Source organism: Triturus cristatus, chromosome 6, assembly GCF_964204655.1.
Source record: "Triturus cristatus chromosome 6, aTriCri1.1, whole genome shotgun sequence".
NCBI classification, from domain to species: domain Eukaryota; kingdom Metazoa; phylum Chordata; class Amphibia; order Caudata; family Salamandridae; genus Triturus; species Triturus cristatus.
The window spans coordinates 163891300-163904622 of NC_140589.1; the positions used below are offsets into that span (position 1 = coordinate 163891300).

General features: G+C 42.1%; 1 protein-coding gene across 2 annotated transcripts in view; it reads left to right on the forward strand.

Annotated features, from left to right (window-relative positions):
• BLK (BLK proto-oncogene, Src family tyrosine kinase) overlaps window positions 1-13323 on the forward strand; it is a 608293-nt gene that overhangs the window by 571567 nt on the left and 23403 nt on the right. For both annotated transcript variants that reach the window (XM_085610428.1, XM_085610427.1), the window contains 2 exons: window positions 3303-3453; window positions 5082-5213. In XM_085610428.1, coding sequence (XP_085466554.1) covers window positions 3303-3453; window positions 5082-5213 — 283 coding nt within the window. The remainder of the gene's footprint in view (window positions 1-3302; window positions 3454-5081; window positions 5214-13323) is intronic.

The window sequence follows — 13323 nt, forward strand, 5'->3', positions numbered from 1 at the left end:
GTCATCAGAAAAACCTGAGGTGAGTCCAGAACATCGTGGGTCAAATGTTTGGGGTTCCCCTTAAGTAAAGCTCATACCTGGCGAATTGTCACCAACAATTTATTAATCGAAGTAATGATCCTCACACAGATTCCTTATGGTATATGTCTTCCATGAGAGGAAATCCCCAACACACAGCCAGCGCCATTCACAGCCAGCAACCAATCTCGTTATTTGAACATTAGAATGCAAATATGTCACAATGGCATTACACAGAGCATTCATCCTGCATCTCATAGGCTAAAACCAAAGTAAGCTCAATACAACAGCACTGTAAAACCTAATAAAGCTTCTTTGAAAAAAAATCATCTCGAAAGGAATTCTGAACACCAACTCCAAGACAACAATGTATCAGGGCTTGGATATTTGTTCACATAAAGCACTGTGGAGAGGAAACGAAGAGTAACCAGATGCATGTAGGACAGTGAAAATAGTGTGTGTGTGTGTGTGCTTGTATGTATGGATGATGAATACAAGAAAGAACCAAGGGTTTGCAGAAAGGGTGAATTGGTGAGTGCAAGGATGGGTATGTGAGTGATTGAGTGCATAAAGTAGAGAAGGACATAAGGTGTGTTTGCCTCACATGATGTCCTGTTTCCCAGTGTATCAACAGTGATCTATCTATCTTCAGAAGAACAGACTGGGAACCTACATGATCTGCACAGTAATTCAGGAACAGGCACCAAGCAGATGGTACAGGCATTCTAAACAATATATCACTTTAAACCGTTTTTGCTTGTGTCAACTTCCAGGGCAGCGTGAAATGACATGATTGGTCGAAACCAAGACACATGAGTCTACATGTTAACAGTTTACCATACATTTCCCCTTCCCATTCCAGACAGAGAAGGGTTGGGATATACCACCTAATTAATATGCGTTATAATAAATAATTATAAAAGGTAGTCTGTGTGCAAAACCACTATTAATTTCAAAAAGGAAGAAAACATGAAGGTTTAACTATCAATTGATGACCTTTATTTAAAAAGAAATACTAATTTAAGTTTGAGGACAGTGTATGAACAAAATCATTTATATGAACAAAATCACTCCTAAGCAACTAGGAAGTGAAAAGCAGACATTATGAACTAGTGAGAACAAAGAATAGCTATATTTGAATAAGTAACTAAGATCATCTTAATATGGATGGGTGTTGCCTATTTTAGACAGTGGTGTGATAACTATGGCGGATATAGTTTTGAATGAGGAAAATGTATTAACAGAATTTATCAAGTCCTCTGTCTAAATAAAAACCGTGAGTGGTAATTAACATAAGTTGTGGAAACAGCAAACAAGAGCACATGTGGAGGCTATGCAGAGAACCCCTGACGAGACTAGGCGGACAGAGCGGTGTCCTTATGTGTTATGTCTTTGAAGGCACAAAAGCAACAGTGTGGGGACGGTGGGGCTACCAGTACCTATTCTCACTGGAAGTCCCATATCTCACAAAATAAAAAACACCGTATATTACAATCTTGTGCGTGGTGTTTATGTGTGTGGTACCCAGTGTGACCTTGGGCATGCAGCATTGAATCCTTGTCATTTAGCTGTAGTTCTGCTATGCCCATGGACTCACTGCCTGTGCATAACATGCCCACACTGTATAGACTAATTATGCATAGCCTGGAGAGATACTTTGTCGCTTCAGAGTATTCTTAATTGTATACCTTTGCATAAGGACTTCTAAGGTGTTGTAGCAGTTTTAAAGTCACTTATAGACCATAAATTTGCACAAAAAGAAGTCATTTCTAAAATGAATGTCATTACATGGGAAATTGCTGCTTTGCTTCACTCTTGAGAAAGTGCCTCTCAAAGTGTCACATTCAAAAGCATTGAAAGGTCATATATGTGAAGTGGAAAATGTGGCAGCAATGCGTGTGGTGCCCAGTCCAGTGCACGTGTCCTGGCTTGGTCATTGGCCTGTCTCCCATGCCTGATACCCTGTCTGTGTTCTAGAAGCTGGAGCCTGGCACTCATAAAAGGTAAGAATATATGCCTATTCATAGTGCTTATAACAAACAGTGCTTAATATGGTCTGGTGGTGCACTTAGGGCCTGATTATGATGTCGGGCTGACGTACCACCCGACTAGGAGTCGGAGGTCCCTCTGGCCGCATTACAATGCGACCGCCTTCACAGCAGTCGCACTGGGTATTCTTTGTATTGCGGCGTGTGCTGCGGGCTGCAGTACATACCGTAATACAAAAAAAACACATCTGACTTATCCCTTCACTGTGTGGCAGGCACCATGCGGTGCCTGACAATGGTGCATGAATATGGTGTCCCCTAGGACACATATCGGAGGGCCAGGGGGGAAGAGGGGCCTGCTACAGGTTTCCAAGCCACTTTCCGCCTGCCTTTTCATGGCGGGTTAACCGCCATGAAACAGCTGGCGGAAAGGGACATTGTAATCCCTATGGCAGTGGCTGCGCAGGCACCGCCACTGTTGTAGGGTTTTCAGTCCCTCTGACGCACCAACGGGCTCCATCCGCACGCCATCATAATGCGGCAGGCGGGGATGTATGACGTTACAACGCATGCTTTTACAACGCATGCCGTTACAATGCATTTTTTACAACGCAAAATCTGTTACAACGCAAGTCTTTACAACGCAAGTCTTTACATCGACTTGCAGTAGATGGCGTGCTAACATTAAAAAAGGGTAATTTACTATTCTAACTCCAGTCCACGTTGCAGTAGGGAAGGTGTTTGGATAGTAAACTACACTATTTTTAATGTTAGCACGCCATCTAGTGCAAGTCGATGTAAAGACTTGCGTTGTAATGGCATGCGTTGTAACAGATTTTGCGTTGTAATAGTTTCGTTGTAATGGTAGTGCGTTGTAAAAGTTGCGTTGTAAAGGTTGTTCCCCGGCAGGCGGTCATGCAGAATCTGACGGCGGTGGGACTACCACCAACGACCATCGTAATGAGGCCCTATATCATGAACACCGTGATTTGCCCGGAATCACAGGACGTTAAGCTGATGCCAAGACTCAAACCTGGTTCCCCAGCTCCGAGGTTGGCAGCTCTGGCCATTACGCCACATCATCCCCACTTTCATGGTTAGGAGTTGGTTCTGTTTTAGGCGACACTAACACGAGAAATAAGCTGGTACAAGCTTCCTCCTGACGAGCGCCCCAGCACTTATTTGTTTTACAAATTAACCACTGATAACAAATATATTTATAAGTGAACCAGAATGCAGAAGTAACACCATTAAAGACATAAATACATCTATTTTTGCCATTTATTGACTTTGCAGGTTGCAGAAGGAATGGCGTACCTTGAGAAGAGGAATTACATTCACCGCGACCTGAGAGCCGCAAACATTTTAGTTTCTGACGTTCTCTGTTGTAAAATTGCAGATTTTGGCCTGGCCAGAATCATTGACAATGAGTATGAAGCGAAAGAGGGTAAGTCTTTAGTAAACTTATCACTTAAGTCCTTCCATCACCCTTTATTTACTGAATTCATTTTCCAACCAGGGTGACCTGCTCCTTGACACACTTGTGAGAATAATTACCTAGCACTTGATTTGTGTCACAGGCAAGTTTTCTCATATTGTGATGTCCAGGAAGAAGGGTGGATCTCTTGTAATATCTGGTTCCAGAAGCTATAGGTAGGGCTTCACCTAAGCACCTAAAATCTAGAACAACCTCCCTGTCAACATCAGACCTGATCCAGCCCTCCTCCACTCCAGGAAAAGCCTGGATCCGCATGTCTTTAAGGAGCATTACTCTTCCATGAGGTAGTTGCTGTCCGCATAGTAGTAAATCATCTGTGTGCTTAACTCTGAAGAGGCTGTCACATGGGACAGTCAGCTTGTAGGCCCATATAGCAGCCCTTGATTGAGCACAGATCTAACGCAGACATCAGAAAAAGATACATCACAACAGTATAGTTTGTAATTGAGTTTTTTAGATACCGATCTACCTACATCTGTCTCAGTCTGTCCCTCCATTCCTATCTATATACCATATATATGTGCCTATTTAAGCTATCTATCTATCTATCTATCTATCTATCTATCTATCTATCTATCTATCTATCTATCTATCTATCTATCTATCTATCTATCTATCTATCTATCTATCTATCTATCTATCTATCTATCTATCTATCTATCTATCATCTATCTATCTATCTATCTATCTATCTATCTATCTATCTATCTATCTATCTATCTATCTATCCGTCCGTCCGTCCGTCCGTCCGTCTGTCTGTCTGTCTGTCTGTCTGTCTGTCTGTCTGTCTGTCTGTCTGTCTGTCTGTCTGTCTGTCTGTCTGTCTATCTATCTATCTATCTGTCTGTCTGTCTGTCTGTCTGTCTGTCTGTCTGTCTGTCTGTCTGTCTGTCTGTCTGTCTGTCTGTCCATCTATACCCTCTCTCTTTGTACCTCTGGCCCAGTTCCTCTTGCTTCCCTTCCATGTCCCTCTCTGCCTTTGTTGAGATGATGGGGCCCTTAGAGTGTTACTGGGCAGTGTAAAGATAATGAAGCGGAAGCAAGAAGCAGGAGATAAGCAAAACAGGAGGGTAGAGGGATTCTAGGAAGGATGGAGAAAATATATAGAAATGGATCCTTAAGGCCACTGTAGTAGGAAGGACCGCGGTTGCCACAGACTACACCATTCTACCAATGCCAACCTTTGATTCAGCAAGCCAATGTAGTGACCTAATACTAGCAGAAGTGGGGTGTCCTTTAGGAATGTTTAATAGTAATGGTGCTGCGGTTGCCACAGACTACACAATTCTACCAATGCCAACCTTTGATTCAGCAGCTAGTTATAGCACCAGCTGCCCCTGCTCCCCACCGACTGTCCCACATCACCAGTGGGAGTCTAAACTGGTGTTGCATCCATCAGAAAATTCTGATGTCCTGGTGCTTTTCTACTTCCAGCTAACAAAATGGGAAATATGCACCGTTAGTAACATAATATATTGTTCAAGTTTGGCAGGAATTAAAGTGTTCAGATGATAATTGCATGCAGCCTATTTACTGCACTGAAAATGTATGTGAACAATGGTTTTCATTCTTCACAGGAGCCAAATTTCCCATCAAATGGACAGCACCGGAGGCAATAAATTTTGGAATTTTCACCGTCAAATCAGATGTTTGGTCTTTCGGAATCCTGCTTACGGAATTAGTAACGTATGGGAGGATCCCTTATCCAGGTAAGAGAGAGTGGAGAAACAGTTTTTGGATTGGGTACGGGAGGGTAGGGTCTGTATCACTGATGCTCCTAATGCCAATTTATAGAAAAAAAGCTATGAAATGTTGTTAGTATTATGATTATATAAAGATAAAATAGAATATATTTGTAAAGCGCTCGATTGCCGCCGCGTCTTGGCGCTAGTGAAAGTGTGATAGGGAGCTGCTCTCTTTGATCCTGCACCTAGTTGGAGGGTTCAGCCAGGATTTTAACAATTTCCTAAAAAACTGCCTGTTTGACTGCAACCTCATAGCCACTGGCATCTTATTCCATACTTTTGCTGCACAATGTGATAAGGTCCTACCTCCCCATCTTGCTTTGTGAACTTTGAGAACTTGTACAAGACCTACATTTGAGGATCTAAGATTTCTCGTAGGTGCATGCCATACAAACAATTTCTGCATATCCACTGCCCCACCTCCATATAGTGCCTTATGCGCCAGACAAATGGCCTTAAATTGCACTCGCTGCTGAATCGGAAGCCAATGTAGTGACCTACTACTAGCAGAAGTGGGGTGTCCTTTAGGAATGTTTAATAGTAATGGTGCTGCGGCATTTTGTAGAGATTGTAATTTAGTCATCTGCGCCTTATCAATGCCCATAAAGAGTGCATTGAAATAATCTATTTTCGAAAGGATAAGGGCTACCACTACAGTTTTCCTAAGTTCCTGTAGTATGAAAGGCAGAATCTTACGTAAAATCTTCAATAAAAAGAAACAGGAGGACGTTTACCGGTTGACCTGAGCTGAGAAATTTGGCTGGTTGTTTAGGATCACTCCTAGATTCCTTGCCTTAGCTGTCAGGCAAGGGCACTCACCCGCATCTGTTGGCCACCATGTTTGTTTCCACAGCATTGGGCCATTTCCAAATTCCATGATCTCCGTTTAATCCGTATTAAGTTTTAGAAAATGTTGACTCATCCACCTCATGATACAGGTCAGACAGTTATGGAAGCAGATGGCAGTGGCCGCCGGATGTTTAGATACGGATATGACAATCTGAGAGTCATCCGCATCTGAGACCATCATGATACCATGCTCTCTGATAAGTCTGGCCAACGAAGTTACATAGATATGAAATAGGGTTGGTGATAACGCCGATCCCTGTGGTACCCCACAAGGGAGATGGAAAACACCCAATTGTAGATTGTCTCAGTGTATACTCTGCTTCCTAGACGCAAGAAATGAGGAGAGGAGGGCCAGAGCTGATTCCCTAATCCCCACAGCCTCCAGCCGCCACACTAACACCTTGTGGTTCACGGTGTCAAATGCTGCTGATAGGTCTAATAGGATAGGGACGGGTCTGCCCCCCCATCCACCTGTCTGCGAGTCTCCTCCGTAGCCATTATCTGTCGAATGACGTGGTCGAAAGCCATGCTGACTGGGGTCTAGCAAGTTGTTGGAATCCAGATGTTGAGTTAGGTCACTATTTACTGCTTTTTCAAGAATTGTGGCTGCTATTGGCAGACAGGATATTGGTCTATAATTTGTACCTCAGTCGGGTCCAATGCGGTCTTTTTTAGAATCGGCCTGATACAGGCTTTTTTCCAAACACAGGGAAAAATCCCTGTTTTAACTACATTGTTTAGGAGAGGAGTTAAATGGGAGCTAATCTTTTCTGATGCCAGATGTAAAATGGCAGGGGGGCAGGGATCGTTTGGAGATCCAGATTTTGTTGTTAGAAGAAGGTTATTCACTTTCTCTTATGTGAGAGTCATAAAGCTGGTTGGTTGGTTCTGAATAACGTTCTCCTCTAGAGGTGGCCTGTTAGATTTAGCAATGTCGGGGGCTGTCTTCAATAGGTTGTCCTAAATAAGTTGAACCTTCGTTTGAAAAAAGTCAGCCATGTTGTTACAAAAGGCCTGGTCAGGCCTCTACTGATTGGCCTGCTGACGTTTGGTTAGGGCTTGGACTCATTTAAAAAGCTCCTTAGGGGAGTTTTTTGCGGCTCCGATTTTTATATGACAACAATAAAACCAGCTCTGTGCTAATGTGCAACAGGATCCCATGTGCCCCTCACACATTAGTATACAAAACAATAGGGCAACCCACTTAACCCCAAGGGATTGGGTATAATGTGTCTAAACAATAATAAACCTTGACGATTTACTCAACTTATATTCATTAATCAGAATGTCACCGTAGTGAACTTCATTTCAAAGAACTCAGATAAGGAAACAATTTACAAAGTGACCACAGTTCATCTTATATATTGTTTTTGATTGTTTCAGTAGATTTCAGTAATTTGATACAAAAAATCTTTTTTATGTACAATAAAGGAATATACAGTTTTCATTTAAACAATGGCAACAAAAAACTACTGTCTCGTTTCAACACATATAAGCAGTAGTTAATGACGCTTTTTTATACACATATGCACCATCCACAGTTGGTCATATATTGAAAATACTTAGTTTGAACACTTGTAATATCCGAAGACATCCATTGAAAGTTGTTTATAACAAAGAAGTGTCACGGCGTCGACGTTTCGGTCTCCTATCTGAAAGTTTAATCACCGAGACCATCTTCAGGACCAAAGTTGCACCATGTATTCCCTCGTTAGCACGAAACCTTTTTAAACTCTTATTTTCACTCTTTAACGGTCTTCCGCCGCAGAGGCAAGAAAACGGCAACTAGCATCTGCGCTTCTTGAGTCTGTAATCAATTTCTAATTTCTTCACCAGCTCAACTTCCCCTGTACAACTCGCCAAATAATCCGAGCAGCATTAGAGCAGGGAATAATATTATGGCACTTGTTGCCATGGGCTACAAAGCTTACCTCGGAGCATCCCGCCTAGGATTAGTGGAAGTGAGAGTTCCAGGCAGCACAGCCCACCTAGAAACCCCTGTTCTGACCTGGGATAGCTAACAACATGGCGGGACATGCCTATGGCGGGAGAAAACGGTGTTTTCTATTTAATTTCACTGTTCCAAGAAGAGGGGATGTTCTGGTGGTGAACAACGACAAAAAAACGTACCTGCTGCATCTTTGCTCTTCTTCTCCTCACCAACACAGTCTCCCTGAATTCCTTGCGGCCAGTCCTGATGCAGCTCTCATGCCCTCGATTTGTGCTCTCAGAGAGACTGAGAACCTGTGCCTGCTGTCTCCAACCCGGCTCAGGTGGGAGACAGATTTAGTGCGCATGTCGGCTTGGCCAGCCTGAGACGGCAAGCCAAACCCACCGCACACTGACAACAGTGCCTACCACTCCCCCTCATGACTGCCCCCGTGATGGCCCTGCCCCCAAGACTCACCCAGGAGAGAAAAATAAAATGATTAAAAAACATGGTTTTATTTTTACATTTTTGAAGCTGCTGGTGGCGGGGCATTGCTCCTCCGCCTTAGCAGAGGAGCCGCTGCTGATACCCAACCCTCTAAAGCCCGTATTTTTTAACTTTACATAAATAATAGGGTACATGACACAAATATGGAATAAACATATTGTGTAACATGAATATTATGTCAAAAACATTATGACTACCAATATATAATGGAACAGAATATCTAGGATAGGAATATCATATTTTTGGTATATAATATCGTTTTTAAGAATATCATTTTATTAAATATCTTTTACTTTAATATAGTTGTAATAAATATTGCTTTCTATTAATGTAACATATTAGTTTTTTAATTAAATGAATATATTTAGTTATAAATTAATTGTAGGTCTTAGTATTGTTAGTGTAATTGTTATTATTTTTTTAAATATAGTTTGTGTATTTGTTTTTTTAAATTTACTTAGTAATTTATATTCTAGTAGCATGTATGTTGGGTTTTTTGGGGACCAGGGTGGGAAGTTAATTATATTATAATTGTTTTCATTTTAATGGAATTTGTATAGTTAATTGCATGTTTAATTGATTAAACATTATGTATGTCGTTTGTTTAATTTTTTTATTTATTTAAGTTTAATTGTTTTATTTTAATTTATATTTTTCAATTTATATTAGTAATTAATATTCTAGTAGTGGGTTGGTGGGTATCTAGGGGAACAGAATGGGAAATGAAATAATATATTTGTTAATGAATTTTTATTGTATATTAAGTATTTAATTGATTTCTTTAAATTATTTAATAATTTAATTATTTTATTTATTTAAGTTTTTTTTAATTCTGTTTTATTTTATTTGTCAAATTGAACAGAGACAATACAAAACACAAGTTTACAATATTAACTTTCTGCAATATGAATATATGAAGCCCAAATTCTGATGGTCTAGTGCGTCTATCCCATTCAGTTAGATTATTTACCTTTTAAATGTGGCAGTCGGTCAATAGCCGACTGTCGCACTCCTTCTCAGTGCATCTGTCAGCCATTGGCCGACACTGTGGAGCGTTAGAAAGGTCCCTCTGGTGCTTTGCACCTCAGGTTTTCCTTTATTTTTAGGCAGCTTGGAGTACTCGGGAAGAACTTCCTGAGCCGCCTTAATGGTTTTTAAAAACAATTGTAACTAGGACCAATGCGCAGGACATGCTGATGTCATTACTCCTGAAAGTGAAAGCAAAAAGAGCTGTTGGGCTCGTTTTAGGTTCACTGAATCAGTGCTCTGGGGCATATTTCAGCCCTGAGCACTGATTCTTTCTGGAGAGGTATCGTTGGAAAGGGGAGATTCTCCCCTTTCCAGTGGTACCTCTGGCCAGTGGTTTCCTGCTTGGGATCAGCTAAGGGGAGTATCCCCAAGCAGGAATCCACCCACTAGCCACCAGGGATGGGGGAGGGCTTGTGCTCAACCAAGTGTCATGCAAAATTGTCAGTCTTTCTGTCCCTCCTGGGAGGCTGGGGGCTTTCCACCATGGCATGGCTATGCCCCCACGCCAAGTAAACGGGGGAAACAGTCCTTCAAATGAAAATAAAACGTATACAGCGCACTACTACCCATAGGTGTCTAGGTGCTAAGCTTTTGAGAGGGACACATCAAACAGTTATGGAGAAGGGAGTCCACTAAAGATATTGAAAAGTCAAGTTTTTAGGGCTTTTCTAAAGGTCAGTAGGGCAGATTTCCCTTTGATTTCGAAGGCCAGGGAGTTCCACAGCTTGGATTTATACCACACAAAGCTCCTGCCCCTCCCCCCAGTTGGACCTTTTAAATTTGGGAGCATCTAAGTTGAAGTTTGAGCCAGAGTGAAGAGATCGAGATGGAATGTAACACTGAAAACGCGGAGTCAAATCCTCAGGTCCAGAGTTATGCAAGGCTTTAAAAGTGATACATAGTGCTTTGAAAACTATGGGGCATATCAACAAGCAGGTGATAAAAAATGATCGCCGCTTTTGCGGCCGTTTTCGGTTGAAAAGCGGCGATAATTTTATCGCCTAATCAGCAAGGTCACGCTAACGCGTGAAACCTTGCCTTAGCGTCAGGATTCCTAACGCCCAGCTTTGCATCTCTAATGAGATGCAAAGTGGGCGTTCCTGACCTGGCATGACAGGAGAAATGGCATGACAGGAGAAATGTCGCTAAGCGACACTTCTCCTATCAGCAAGCCTAACGCTATGAAGCATAACGTCAGGAAAAGTAGCGATAACCCCTGTTATCGCTACTTTCCTTACGCCTGCTTCAGGACTGACTTAGCCATGATATCCTATGGAAGGTGGATATCATGGCTAAGTTTGTGAGTCCCTATCAACTAGCTAACATGAGATTATCGCTGGGTTTCCAGCGATAATCTCACGTTAGCCAGTTAGTGCTAGGATTTTTATCGCTGATGAGATAAGCGTTGCTAATAGCACGCTATCTCAGTGATAAAAATCGGCGCTAGCCAGCGATAATTATCCGAGCGCTAAGTGCGCTCAGCGATAATTATCGCCGGTTGTTGTTGATATGCCCCTATGTGTTTCTTCTCTGGTAGCCAGTGGAGCTGAACCAGAGCCTGAGAGGCAGACTTGTGCCTCAGGATTCCCAGAAGGAGAGCTGCTGCATTCTGTAGGATATGTGGCTTTTTAAAGAACGTTTTCTGTATTTTTGTAAAAAGGGCATTTCAATTTGACTTTGATCAGAACAGAAACCCACAGTTTTCTGTAGATCCTGTGGTATAAAAGGAAGGACCTTCCTCAGAGTTTTAAGCAAAAAGAAAGTGGAAGGAGTAATGGTATTAATATGACTTTTGAAAGGCAGTTTACTGTCAAACTGTACTCCTAGGTTTTTCACCTTTGCAACTGGGGTGGGAAGAGTACCCAGATCCTAGTGCCACCAGCTTGGGGACCCGAAGGAGGTGTTTTGACCAAATAGTAGCACCTCGGTTTTTACCGATTTCAATTGTCACCCATCCATTTCCTGATTTGGATCATACAGCTATGAAATCTAGCCGTGGAGGCCTCAGGGTTGCTGGTCACTGACACCACAATCTGGGTGTCATCAGCTTATGACACCGGAAAGAAACCAAACGATTTAATCACACTTGATAACAGTGCAACATATAGATTAGAAAGAATAGGGCTTACTGATGAGCCCTGTGGCACCTCAGATGACAATGAAAAAATGCAGATGCAAAATCTTCCATGGCCACAAATTGCTCACGATGAGTAAGAAAAGATTTCAGGACAGAGCTCTACCCTTAATTCTGACGAAGAAGAGACGGTCGATAAGTAGATTGTGGTTGACCATATCGAATGCCGCAGAGAGGTCTAAAAGAATCAGTGTGGCATTTCCTCCAGTGTCGAGGGTCTGCCTGATTTCTTCTGATGCCGTTATGAGCACCAGGTCAGGGCTATGCTGGCTTCTAAAGCCAAACTGAGCTGGATCAAGAAGATGATTATTGTTTATGAAAGATGTCAATTCCAAATTGATGGCTTTCTCGACAATTTTCGCCGGGAAAGGGAGACACGAGATCGGCTGATAGTTGTTAGGATCACCAGCACCTAAGTTAGATTTCTTGAGGAGAGGAAGGATGGATGCTCTTTTCTAATCTTTGGGGAAGTAACCTGTACTGAACATATTGTTGAAAATGTGTGATAGATGAACTGCAGTGATCTCTGGGTCTAAGTGCAGGACTTTGGGGGGGGCAAGGACCCATACCGGACCCAATTTTACTTTGTCTAATAAGTTCAGAATTTTAACCCTGATTAATGGACTGAACGTAGTTAGTGTGAAATAGTTGTCCAAAGAAGAAGGTCAAGTCGCAATGCTAGGAACTAAGATAGTAGGATGTTTTAACAAGGCATTGCCCTAGTAAAGATCCTCAGATGGTTCTGTGGGGTCTGAATTGCCTACTGCGGTCCTAGTCGCTGGTGGACTTGCGGGTTCTTTATTGGCCGTAAAGGTATTATAAATGGTTTTAATTTTGTCTTGGAACAGCAAGCGAATTACAGAATGATTGATTAATCATACTATTTTTGTTCTCAGCAAGTTCAGAGAGTTTCTTAACTGTTCCAAACAACTCCTTTGAGGAATTTTTTGAGAACTCGATTTTGGTAGTAAAATACCAATCCTTTTCCTTGTAGATCATTTCGTTATAGATTTGACTAGACAGTTTATAATTATCTTTGTCTTTAGGGTTGTATTCAGACCACCACTTGCATTCGTACTGGTGGTACTGTTGTTTTTGATGTATGAGTTTGTCAGTGAACCACGGTTCGGAGGGTGTGGCTCGGTGACGCTGAGTACTTTTGAGAGGAGCATAAATGATAGTTTCTGGCAGCCACATCCAGATCATCTTCATTGGCGGTCGCTAGCAGGGTCTGCCTTAGGATCTCATGGAACAAGTCTTTATTAAGCTTGTGCCCATGGCGATGTGTCTTATTCAGTTGTGGTCGAACTGGTTTTGGATCTTTAATTTCAAGTTTAATCTCAAACAACTGCGCTTGATGGTCTGACCATGTCAGCGGAAGAGAGGGCAAAATTTGGAGGTGATGGCAGTCTGAGAAGATTCCATCAAGAAGGTGGCCTCCACTATGATAGGTTCTTTAACCTTCTGGGCTAGACCCATGCTATCCATTACATCAGTGAGGTGGGCAGAGTCACCGTCAAGGGCATTTTCCAAATAAAAATTAAAGTCGCCAAGGATTTTGTAGTCTGAGGAGTCAGCCTTGGTATCCAAAATTTGACGCAAGTTGTTAATGAAGGTTGCTCTCT